This window comes from Myotis davidii, unplaced genomic scaffold (assembly GCF_000327345.1).
Source record: "Myotis davidii unplaced genomic scaffold, ASM32734v1 scaffold425, whole genome shotgun sequence".
In the NCBI taxonomy this organism is placed as follows: domain Eukaryota; kingdom Metazoa; phylum Chordata; class Mammalia; order Chiroptera; family Vespertilionidae; genus Myotis; species Myotis davidii.
In genome coordinates this window covers 2,534,294-2,545,894 of record NW_006296413.1, presented here as the reverse complement: position 1 = coordinate 2,545,894, position 11,601 = coordinate 2,534,294, and the positions used below count along the sequence as shown (strand labels likewise).

Genomic DNA, 11,601 nt, shown 5'->3' with positions numbered 1-11,601 from the left:
CTCGCCGCCGCCGCCGCAAGTCGTCGCCGCCGCCGCTACAGACGCTAGCTCCAGTGACAGGGAGCAGCTGCGGTCTCCGCGCAACCAAACTTGCTGCGGTCCACGCCCCGCCTTGGGACTTCCTATTGGCTCAAGTAGCCCAACCCCTCCTGTTATTGGACAATGGTCTCCGTCACTCACCACTCCCCCGTTCAGAACTCCTCCTTACGCCCGCCCGCCCGTCACATTTAAGCCTTGGCGCCCCACGTCAGCCCCGCCCCTCGCGTCCCCGGCGGGTCCCTGGATTGGTGGAGAGGCTGGAAGAGCCCGTCCCTGGCACACCACCGCCCACTCCCTCGTCTACAGAGCCCCACGTGGGCCTCTCGTCCCGGCCGCGGCCCGCAATAGGCGGAAGTGGCCGGTCTCGGACACCTGTGATTGGTTGTCCGCGGGGGTGGGGATGTGCGATTCATTCACCCGAGTAGCACGTGTCTCCCAAAGCCGCTAGCATAACAGATCACACCGGAGCTCAAGGATCCGGGCTGGATGCAAATACCTGCCAGCGGACGGAGAAGAGGTCGGAGGAACGGGTTTGCGAAGGGCAGGAGGAAGGAGATGGTGCACGGGTTTACGGGACTGTGTCCTTTAGCAACTGTAGGGGTGGGGATGGTAGGCAGAAGACCGTCTCTGTGTGACCTTGGACCAGCAACCTCACCTCTCTGAGCCAGTTCCCTACTCTGCAAGTTGAGGCCACTCAGGACCTAGAGGGCCCCAGAAGGCTTGGTTGAACGGAAAGCTTAATAAGTCATAAGCTGGGCTCTGTGCCAAACAGGAGATAGGGGAGTGGCCAAAACAAAATATATGCCTTCTAATGAGATAGCACAGACGGTAAACAAATAAAATATACCGTACTTCAGATGGTAATCAGGGCGTGGAGAAAAAACCGACCTGCTTCCTGACAGTTGGGAGGATTAAGGACTTTGAGAACATCTTGTTAACTAAAAATTGCTAATTGAGTACGGAGAGATAATACACCTCCGTTCTTTTCTTTCTTCTTTTTTCTTTTTCTTTTCTCTGACTAAGTTGTGTCTGCTGTGTTTGTCTCTCCAATTTCCTAGACTTCTCTTCCATCTATCTGGCTGAACTCTAACCTGGGACAATCCAACATAGCCATTTTAGTAGCGGAAAATGAATTAAAAGCCCAATTCCCCAGATTTGCATACTCATTTGATTAACAAACACCTTTTACTATGGGCTTGGTGCTATGCCTGGGACATAGTAGTGAAAAAGACACAGTTCCTACCATCTTGTCATAGAGCTAACATTCTATTACATGTCTAAGTTCAAGGACTCTTTCTACCTCACAACTTCCTTTATGCAGGAAAGAGTTAGAGCTGTGTGACCTTGGGCAGGTGCCCAACGTCTCTGGACTGAATTTCCTCATAAAAGGGTTTGGACATGTTGGCCATTAAGTCTGTTACTTTCTCGTCCCTATTAATCTTCTAGTATGTGTGACTTCAACACTTCCTGCCTGCATGTCTTCTCCTCTGTTGTGCACGTGTATGACGTGGGTCCTGTGTCACAGGAAAGGCAAGGCCCTGCCCTAGGGCTGGCCATGCTACAGGGGCTGTGATGCATTGGCTCAGTCCTGGCTGATCCTTGTGAACTCCTGGGTCTGGAATAGAGGGCAGGTAGCTCCACCCAGGTTCAGGTGGCTCCCTGGTCAACACCACCAGGTGGAGATCTGAACAAAGAAACTAATTGAGAACTAGAAAGTGGACTGTTGTGAAACCAAGGCAGTATGGAATTTGAACAGTTAGCTCAGGCACATACATTACCTAGTTCACATTAAATTAGGAAACAAGATACCTCTTCACCCAGGCTCTCCTACCTCCAGGTTGAGTTCCCCAGAACGGGTATTCCATCCCCGACAAAAAAACTCCTGGTGAAAGCCTGGGTGGGAAGTTTCATGTGCCTAGAAAAAAACATGCCTCAGTGTGGGCTTCTGTACCACTGGCGACAGAATCTCCTTGGATCAGGGTGCCAGTGGAAGCACAGATGCCTGAGCCCCAGCCCATGATTCTTAGGCATTTTATTAACCACCAACTCAGATCTTAGAATCACCAGCAGAATACCACTCAAGTCCATTTTGAGGAATGGGGGCCTCAGAAATAAGCATTGCATTGCTTACTGAGATGCTCCTGGACTGGTCAGTGTTGAGAGGCCTAGAGAAGTTATTACCAAGACTTCCCTGATGATAAAAACCCTCTGGGGCTTTTTAAAACAAAACAGATTCCTGGACTCCCAACCCCTGTGGATTCCAATCCAGTAAGTTAAGGGTGGGGCCCTGGAATCTTTTTACTCATTTATCTTTAACAAGCCCCAACTGATTTTTGAGATCTGAGAAGCTTGAGAAATTTGCCTGTGTTCCTAGGAGGATGCAGGGGAAGCCAAGGCAGGACAGAAAGGGGAGACCAGTCTATGGAGGCCTGGCCAGGAGTCTAGCTCAGAACTGGTTCTCTTACTGTATTTTAAGAGTTTCTCAGGCAAAGAGATACATTATCAGTTGAAATATACACCGTTTTAAATTCAATATGTATATATATATGCACAGCCCCTCACTTCATTTCTGGTTGGGCGTGATATCTTCAAGGAAAATTCTAGTGACTTTAACCATATAGGCTTATAATTCTATCTGATCAGTGTGAGGCCCAGGACTGAGCCATGGCAGGTGGAACACATTTACTGAGGGCTTTTTGCTGGCCTGACTCTGAGGGGCTGGACTCAAGGCTCACTACTGACTGTGCCCTTGGGCAAGTTGCTTCACCTCTCTGAGCTTCTGTTATTTCATCTAAAAAATGGGGCGAGCCCAAACTGGTTTGGCTCAGTAGATAGGGCGTCGGTCTGCAGACCGAAGGGCCCCAGGATTGATTCCTGTCAAGGGCACATGCCCGGGTTGCAGGCTTGATCCCCAGTAGGAGGCAGCCGATCAATGATTTTCTCTCATCATTGATGTTTCTATCTCTCTCTCCCTCCCCCTTCTTCTCTGAAATCAATAAAAATATATTTTAAAAATAAAATAAAATAAAAAATAAGGCTCAGCTCCAGAGTGGTGTGAGAGTGAAATGCAATCACAAGGCTCCTGGGCACACTCCATCCCCATTGCCTACCAAGTTCAGTCAGATTCCTCTTCCTGGCTTTGGAATCTTCAGAGAGTGGGCTTCAGTCTGTCTTTCTAGGTTCTTCTGCAGCCCAAGGACAACCCTGTGTGTTCCCAGGCTCTAGTCACCCGCAGGATCCCACCCCCATCTCTTTTGCACTAGTCCTCCATGCTTTTGAGGCTGAACTCCAAAAGCACCTCCTCCAGGAAGCCTGCCTGTATTCTCCCCACCCCCAAACCAGGTGTGGTCACCCATTCTCTTCTCTGCAACCTCAGCACTTGGTGTCTATTTTAAGGTGCCTTCCTTCACGTAATCAGAATTTCTCCTTTGTCAGGGATGGAGATTCTACCTGATGCCCTTGGCATCATTGAAACAAAATCTTGTCTGGCCAGTGTGCTCGGTGACTGAGCATCGACCTATGAACTAGGAGGTCATGGTTCAATTCCTGATCAGGGCATATGACCAGGTTGCAGGCTCCATCCCCAGTAGAGGGCCTGCAGGAGGCAGCCAACCCATGAATGATTCTCATCATTGATGTTTCTATCCTCTCCCTCTCTGAAATCAATAAAAATGTATCCTATATAATAATGAGCTAATATGCTAATTAGACCATATGGAGGAACGACCTTCTGGAACGACCTTCCAGAATGACCAGTGGGCGGGGCCGCGGGGCCACGGGGCATGAGGCAGCTGGGGCTGCGAGGGCCAAGGCAGCTGGGACTGTGGGGCCTGAGCCCCTTGCATGAATTTCATGCATCGTGCCTCTAGTTTTAAAATAAAATAAAATACTAAAGATTAAAAAGGAAACAAAATCTTGCCTGTGGTGTGTAGATGAGGATAAATTTCAATGGCTCACTAATAAGGAGCACCTGGGCAGCCTGCCCCGTTTGCTGCCTTCTGTATCTCTGAGCCTCACTGCAACCTTCAATGGCACCAGCCATGTAAACCTCAGAACCACCTTAGGAATTGGATACTGTGTGTTTTATTAATTTCAAAGCACACATCCCCCCATCCCTGCATTTTAACCCCTGAAATGATCTCCTGATAAATGGACAATGGTTATTCTTTATTTTATTTAAATTCTTTATTGTTGAAAGTATTACATATGTCTCCTTTTCCCCCATTGACTTCTCCCTGCCCACACCCGCCCCCAGCACAGGCCCTCAGCCCCCTACTGTCTGTGTCCATTGGTTATGCTTATAGGCATGCATACAAGTCCTTTGGTTGGTCTCGTACCCCGCGCCCCCATATTCTTTCTTGATGGTATATAAAATAATGCTCCGGCCCTGGCTGGTTTGGCTCTGTGGATGGAGTGTCGGCCTGCAAACTGGAGGGTCCCCGGTTCGATTCTGGTCAAGGGCACATGCCTGGGTTGCTGGCTGGGTCCCCAGTGGGAGGCGTGCTGGAGGCTGCGTTAAGCCTGAATTGGGGGTAACTTGTTATGCAGCCATGGACAAGTAGTAGTCTCCAATATTTAAGATCAAGTATTTACTCTCCTGCCCTGGGGACAGAGGAAGGAAGGAGAGTTGTCCTGGCCTCTAAGGGACACACCACGGTATGTGGTTGCTGCTACTCCCTATCTGGTTGGCTGCGGAGGAAACTGCCTCCCTGACCCAGCTGAAAGGTCAGGCGGCTCCCAGGGGAGGTGTCACGCTGCAGGGTCTGGAAAGATGAGTAAGAACTTGCCAGGTGAGAAAGGCAGGGAGGAGGGGGGGGAAGAAAACACACATTTCTCCTTGTCCTCCGGAGATTTGGGAAGTTGTCGTCAAATCACACACTTGGCAAGAGGGTGTTCAGCAGCTACATGCCTGACGCAAGAGCATGATTCACCCCAAGGCTCTTAGGAGTGTGTGAGTCAGCAAGACTTCGGGACGGTGGGGATTTGATTTGACTCTGAGGGCACTGGGGATTGTGTAAAGGTTTTGTTGCTTTTTAACCAGGCAGGGGTTCAGCCTTTAGGGGCGTGGTCAGGGATGGAATGAAGAGGCCTGGGTGTGGATCTCAGCCCGCCTTTGGGCGGGACGGGGCAGAAGGCCAAGGTCCCCCTTTCTCCATTCTCCTCTTCACACTGGCTCCGTCCTCGCTCTTCCAGCTGGGAACCGAGCCTGGTGGATGTTAAGAGCCCTTTCATCCCAGGAGGGCCTAGAGCAGTGATGGCGAACCTATGACACGCGTGTCAGAGGTGACACAAGAGCTCATTTTTTGGGTTGATTTTTCTTTGTTAAATGGCACTTAAATATATAAAATAAATATCAAAAATACAAGTCTTTGTTTTAATATGGTTCCAAATATCAAAAAATTTCTATATGTGACACGGCACCAGAGTTAAGTTGGGGTTTTTCAAAATGCTGACGCCGCGCTCAAAAGGTTTGCCATCACTGGCCTAGAGAGTGAGACAGAGGAAAAAGCAAGGACAGAGCCAGGGAGAAGTCTGAGATGAGGCAGGAGTTGCAGCCAGCACTTCCCCGGCCCCAGACAGGGGTGCCCTGTGCAGCGGCCCAAACAGAGAGGACCCCTGGCCGAGCACATTTCTCTTGCGCCTGTCTTGGGAGAAAGAAAGGCTACTAATAGTCTCCCTTTTGGAAACACCCGCATTCATGATTTGATTTGATTTTTCACAACAATCCACTTTACAGATAACAAGACTGACTGAGAGGGGAAGGGATTTGCCCGAGATAATAAATATCACCAACTCACTATTTTTTAATTAATGTTTTTATTGGTTTCAGGGAGAGAAAGGGAGAGGAAGAGGTAGAAACATCAATGATAAGAGAGAATCATTGATAGGCTGCCCTCCTGCACGTGCCACACTGGATATCAAGCCGGTAACCCAGGCAGGTGCCCTGACCGAGAATCAAACTCTGACCTCCTGGTTAATAGGTCGATGCTCAATCACTGAGCCCAACTCACCTTTTAAAAAGAAATTTTATTTGTTGATTTTAGAGAGGGAGGAAGGGAGAGGAAGAGAAACATCAATTTGTTATTCCATTTATTTATGCATTCATTGGTTGATTCTTGTATATGCACTGACTGACCAGGGATCAAACCTGAAACCTTGGTGTGTTGGATGACGCTCTAACCAACTGAGCTACCTGGCCAGGGCCTCACCAACTCACTTTTACTGAGTGCCCTCTATGCTCCTGTGGGTGCAGCATTATCATATTTAATCTCCTGTCTGATGGTGGGACAAAGGTGTAATGGCCACCTTGAGGGGAAGGTCTCTTCAGAGTGAAAGATGAAGCAAACAACTCTATAGAATATAACAAAATTTTTTACGGGATAATTTACTTTCAGGGCAATTGGGTAGAGCAGACAGAAGGCCCAGCATGCAAATTATCCTGCAACTAGAGGCCCAGTGCACAAATTCGTGCACGAGTGGGATCCCTCAGCCTGGCCTGTGGGATCAGGCTGAAACCGGCTCTCTGAGATCCCCTGAGGGGTCCTGGATTGCGAGAGAGTGCAGGCCAGGCTGAGGGACCTCACCAGTGCACAACTACAATTGGGTAGAGCAGACAGAAGGCCCAGCATGCAAATTATCCTGCAACTAGAGGCCCAGTGCACAAATTCGTGCACGAGTGGGATCCCTCAGCCTGGCCTGTGGGATCAGGCTGAAACCGGCTCTCTGAGATCCCCTGAGGGGTCCTGGATTGCGAGAGAGTGCAGGCCAGGCTGAGGGACCTCACCAGTGCACGACTAGCACCAGGGAGGGACGCAGGAGGTTGGCCAGCCAGGAGGGACCACAGGAGGGCTCCAGAGCGTGTCTGGCCTATTCAGTCCCAATCGGCTGGACCCCAGCAGTAAGCTAACCTACCAGTCAGAGCGTCTGCCCCCTGGTGGTCAGTGCACATCATAGCGAGCAAAATGAGCGGCCTTACCATATCATTAGCATATTACGCTTTGAATGGTTGAACAGATGACCAGACACTTAGCATATTAGGCTTTTATTATATAGGATAAACACTCCCATGCAAATTATTCTCCAATAAAGATTCCCGTTACTGTACTGTTTTATACTATAACTCAGGTACTATTGGTTGACAAGACAAAGGGACAAAGAATGCAGCAGCCCCTGTGGAACTGTCACCAGGCTGACATTCACCCTGGCCATTACTAACAAAAGTATTTACATTCTGTTTTCAGGAACACAGAAGGCTTTGATATGCTGACTAAGGACGGTGGTTGGTCAAAGGTCACCTCCCGAAAGGACACAAAGTGATGGAGATGGTGTTTGTTCACCTCTACATCTGTACATCCTCACAACAGTTCCCTGAGTTACTTGTCCCTGTTATAAGTGAGGAAGCTGGGAGGAGGTGCCCCAGGTGGCACAGCCGCAGTGATGAAGCTGGTGTTCCCCCAGAGGCACCTGAGCTCTTACCTCTGTTCTCTGCTGGAGAATTAGGGGCAGAGCAAGGCCTGGAAAAGTCCAAGTCTCCTGACTCCCAGCCTAGAGCTGGCCTGTTTCTTTTTATAAAATTTCTAATTGCGGTAAAATATACAAAAACATAAAGTTTACCATCCCAGCTATTTTTATGTACAATTCACTAATGTTACATTCACACTACTGTGCAACCAATCTCCAGAACTTTTTTTAAAAAAATAATTTAACAGAGAGCAAGGGAGAGGAAGACAGAGATAGAAACGTCAATGACGAGAGAGAATCATTCATCAGCTGCCTCCTGCACGCCCCACAACCTGGTCATGTGCCCTTGACTGGAATCAACTCCTCAGTCTACAAGCCAACACTCTATCCACTGAGCCAAACCAGCGAGGGCCAGAACTTTCTCATCTGCCAAACTGAGGGCCTATAGCCACTAAACAACTCCCCATTCCCCACAGCCCCTGGCAACCATCATGCCACGACCTGTCTCTATGTTTTGCCTATTGTAGGTTAGAGCTGTCCTATTTCTTTTTTCTTTTATTTGGTCTGTTTTTAATGTTTTTATTGATTTTTGGAGAGAGAAACATCCATCTGCCACCCCCTATTGGGGAGGAGCCCACAACCCAGCCATGTTCCCTGACCGGGAATTGAACCAGTGACCTTTTGGTGCATGGGATAATGCTCAAACAACTGAGCCACACTGGCCAGGGCAGGAGCTGTCCTGTTTCTGAAAGCTCATCTCTGTTTTGCTGTTGAGCCATCTGTTTTCAGTGTCGACAGAACAAGTTTGGGCAGGCGGGGCTGCAGGAGTTGGGGGAGGCCAGGCTCTTCAGAGGTGGTGTGGTCAGGGAAGGTGGCCTGGGGGTAGAGGCACCAGCCTTTGCCCTAGGTGGAGAGACAGTGCGGAGGGTGACTCAGAGAGGCTTGGCCCCTGTGGCTTGCCCTTTGGTTTATGATGGCCACCTCAGCAGCACCAACCTTTGCCCCCAAGGGAGCTCCCATCAGCTGGGTGGAGGCACCAGGCCATCTCAGAGGCCAGTGACTTGCTGAAGGCCGGGAGCAGTCCTGCGTGTACAAACCATGGGGACCGGGCGACGCAGCCAGTCCTTGCGAGGTCCACGGCCCTCCTATGGCAAGCTCCAGGAGCCTTGGGGGAAGCCCGGGGGAGGCCGACTGCGTCGGGCGCTGAGCCTCAGAGAGGGCCGTGAGAAGCCCAGACCCTCAGATCGAGGCCCAGAAGGACTGGACTCCTTTGATCAGGAGCGGCGGCCAGGAGGCCTGGGGGACACGGAGCAGCTGATCCAGGCTCAGCAAGGAGGCAGCCGGAGGTGGCTGAAGCAATATCAACAGGTCTGATGGGCAAAGGATGGATGGATGGATGGATGGATGGATGAGTGTTACACGGTGAGGGTGGGGACTCTGAGGAGTGGGACCCAGGGCAGCAAAGGCTCAGAGGTAGAGAAACATACGGTGCCAAGAACCAAGAAGACAACAGCTTTTGGAGATGAGGCTGGAGAGAGAGGTATCCAGGAACCATATTTCAGAGGCCCTGACAGCATTTGGAATTTATCCCGTAGGCCCTGGGGAGTCACGCAAAGTTTTAGCCCGTGGTATAGTCGGAGCTGTTTTAAGATGATTAATCTGGCAGTGTGATGACGGGTGGATTTTGCTGGAAGCAAGGAGCTCAGCCAATACAACTTCCCAGGGTTATATCTTGTGTTCCCTGTTCCCGGGAAAAGGGGGGATCCAGCTGCCCTTGGTGGGAGCTGCCCTCGGGGCCCCTGCCTCCTCCTGTGGAAGAAGGGGGCCCCCAGTGCTTCTATCTCTGGGGTCTACCACCACCTTGTGGCTGTCGATGGAACAACACCTGAAACCCCCACTCCACCCTGGGGCCTGTGTCCTGATTCCAGCTCCTCTGTCATCCAGCAGGTGAGGAGGCGGTGGGAGAGCTTCGTCGCCAGCTTCCCGGCTGTGACCCTGAGCAGGCCGGCCTCCCCGCAGCCTCCTCTGGGCACCACCAGCTAAGGATGCTGGAAGCCGCGCGGCCCCTGCTGGACTCGATGAGACGACCATATCTACTGACCCACCTCTTCGTGGCCCTGCTGGACGGTGGATGAAGGGGCCTCCTCTATGGGGACAGCTCTGGCCTTCCTCACTCGGCCCCGAGGCCCCTGGCACTTGCTCGCTCAGGGCCCTGTGCTGCCCTCCGCTCTGGTCTTCCATGCCCAGGCTCCCTCGCAGCGAAGACCCCCACGCGGCTGAGAAGAAGGGAGCTCGGTTCCTTCCTGGTGGATTCTACCCTCTGGAGAATGTCACGGAGGCCCCCCCCCCCCAACAGTGACATGCAGGAGGGCCTTAGAAGCCTGCCCAGACGTGGGGGTGTCGCCGCCCCTGATCCCCACACAAGACCAGTCGCAAACCTTCAGGACAGAGCTCGGTGAAGCCAGAACCACGGCTGAGAGGCTCCCCAAACTGCCCTGTCACTGGGCCATGTCCTTCCTGCCCGTCCTTCCTGCCAGCTGATGGCAGTGGAGGGGGACGGGGGGCATGGGCCCCCCTCACAGCCTCTGAGCCCCCTGAGGGCTAGGAGCGGGTCTGGGTGGACCTCGGTGCCCACACACTGTGGCTGACAGGCTCAGGCCCGGATATTGTCACTTAGGTCCTTACAGTATCCCGATGATGGAAGCAGGGGAGGCCTTCCCTCCCCTGTGACAGAGGGGGAAACTGAGGCCCAGGGAGGGGGAAGAGACTGTTATCTTTGGCATCTCTGGCCCCGCCCCACCCAGTTCCCAACACAGGTTGAACACAGGAATAAAGGCGCTGAGGTGACGTAAACGATTTGCCTGATGACTAACTCGCCTCTAGGTCTCTCCAGCTCCTGTGGGGTCAGGCCGGGCCCAGGGCTTCCCAGAACGGTGGTGCGGGGGCACCAGGGGCAGGACCCCCTGCCCCAACCCAGATCCCTAGGAGGCTGGTCTTCCTGCCACTTCTCCCCAGAGGCGCTGCCACCTCACCCTGTGCTGACTCCAGCGCCTCACCTTTGTGCTCTGCCCTGTGAGGCTCAAAGAGGGTGAGGGCTCACCCAGGGCCACACAGAGGGAGTGTCTAACCCCAAAGCACCCGAGCCCTTTGAGGGACACTGGCACTTCGTGGGTGGTCCCTGGGGTTCTTTTGGTTCAAGCAGACCCAAGTTCAAAGGGGAGGGAGCAGCTGGTACAGGTCTGTTCTGGGGTCGTGGGGGGACCTGAGGATCTAACGGACAGAGGGGAGGTACCCCATTTCCCAGAGCGCAGGGCCTGGCAGGGCCTTTGAGGAGCAAAAGGGGTCCTTGGTCTGAGACTGCCACTGGGATCAGAGACAGGGATGCTGGCCTGGAACCTGGACTCTGGGAGCTGACCGGAAGCTTCAGGCCCAATTAGTCACAACTTTAGATGTCCCCAGCCCAGCCTCTCAGACCACCGGTTGGAGACCGCTGGTTTAGAGAATGAGAGATTGGGCCGAAGTCACCCTCTGAGTTGGTGGCTGATCTGGGCCTGGCCCTCAGGCAGGACACTTCTCCCCTGGCCTCATCAGCAAGCCCATCACCTGGAGCACATCCGGGGCCCTGGGCAGAGGCTGTCATCAAAACACACGCAGACTCTGGCAGGCTGCTTCCGTGGCCTCGGCCGCCCCTCCCACGCACATGCCTCTCGCACTGCGTCTTCGCCACACCTCCCATTGAGACAGGGATGCAATTTCCCTTCCCTGGAATCTGGGTGTGTCCTGTGCCCTGCTCTGACCAATAGCAGGCAGTGGAAATAGCGTGCTGGGCCGCCTGGGCCCATAGTCCCTAAGAGGCTTTGCAGCTGCCATGGGAAGGGTTCCAGGACGCCCTGCAAGTGGGTTGAAAAGTGGCCCCCAAACAGATATGACCATGTCCTAATCCCCAGCACCTGTGAACTTTACCTTATTCGGAAAAAACATCTTAAGGTTCTTGAGTTGAGATCAGCTTGGATTCGGAGGGGAGAGGCCGAAGTCCCATGACAAGTAACCTTATCTCGGAGACACACGAAGGAAGAGAAGAGGCCATGCGAAGATGGAGCC

General features: G+C 52.4%; 2 protein-coding genes across 4 annotated transcripts in view; one reads left to right on the top strand and one right to left on the bottom strand.

The window, feature by feature from the left end:
• The window catches only part of PC (pyruvate carboxylase), a 67,183-nt gene extending 67,054 nt beyond the window's left edge, over positions 1-129 (bottom strand). Inside the window, exon 1 of the mRNA XM_015569028.1 lies at positions 2-129. The gene's annotated coding sequence lies outside the window, so the exon portion shown is untranslated. The remainder of the gene's footprint in view (position 1) is intronic.
• Positions 130-489: 360 nt separating this feature from the next.
• Positions 490-10,325, top strand: LOC102770121 (chromosome unknown open reading frame, human C11orf86). Of its 3 annotated transcripts, none has more exons than XR_001515156.1 (2): positions 490-556; positions 9,448-9,521. XR_001515156.1 is itself a non-coding variant. In XM_006771520.2 (2 exons), the coding sequence occupies exons 1-2, from the start codon at positions 8,599-8,601 to the stop codon at positions 9,541-9,543; spliced, it is 366 nt and encodes a 121-aa protein (XP_006771583.1). In that variant the 5' UTR covers positions 8,233-8,598; the 3' UTR covers positions 9,544-10,325. The 3 variants fall into 3 exon arrangements, 2 of the variants coding, with proteins under 2 accessions (XP_006771583.1, XP_006771582.1); XM_006771520.2 differs by lacking the exon at positions 490-556 and adding an exon at positions 8,233-8,868 and having other exon boundaries at positions 9,448-10,325; XM_006771519.2 differs by lacking the exon at positions 490-556 and adding an exon at positions 8,233-8,868 and having other exon boundaries at positions 9,445-10,325.
• Positions 10,326-11,601: the final 1,276 nt, after the last annotated feature.

Coding starts and splice junctions, on each gene's coding strand:
- LOC102770121 (XM_006771519.2), top strand. CDS start 8,599: ATGGGGACCGGGCGACGCAGCCAGTCCTTGCGAGGTCCACGGCCCTCC. Junction 8,869..9,444: donor GGCTGAAGCAATATCAACAG/GTCTGATGGGCA, acceptor TCTGTCATCCAG/CAGGTGAGGAGGCGGTGGGA.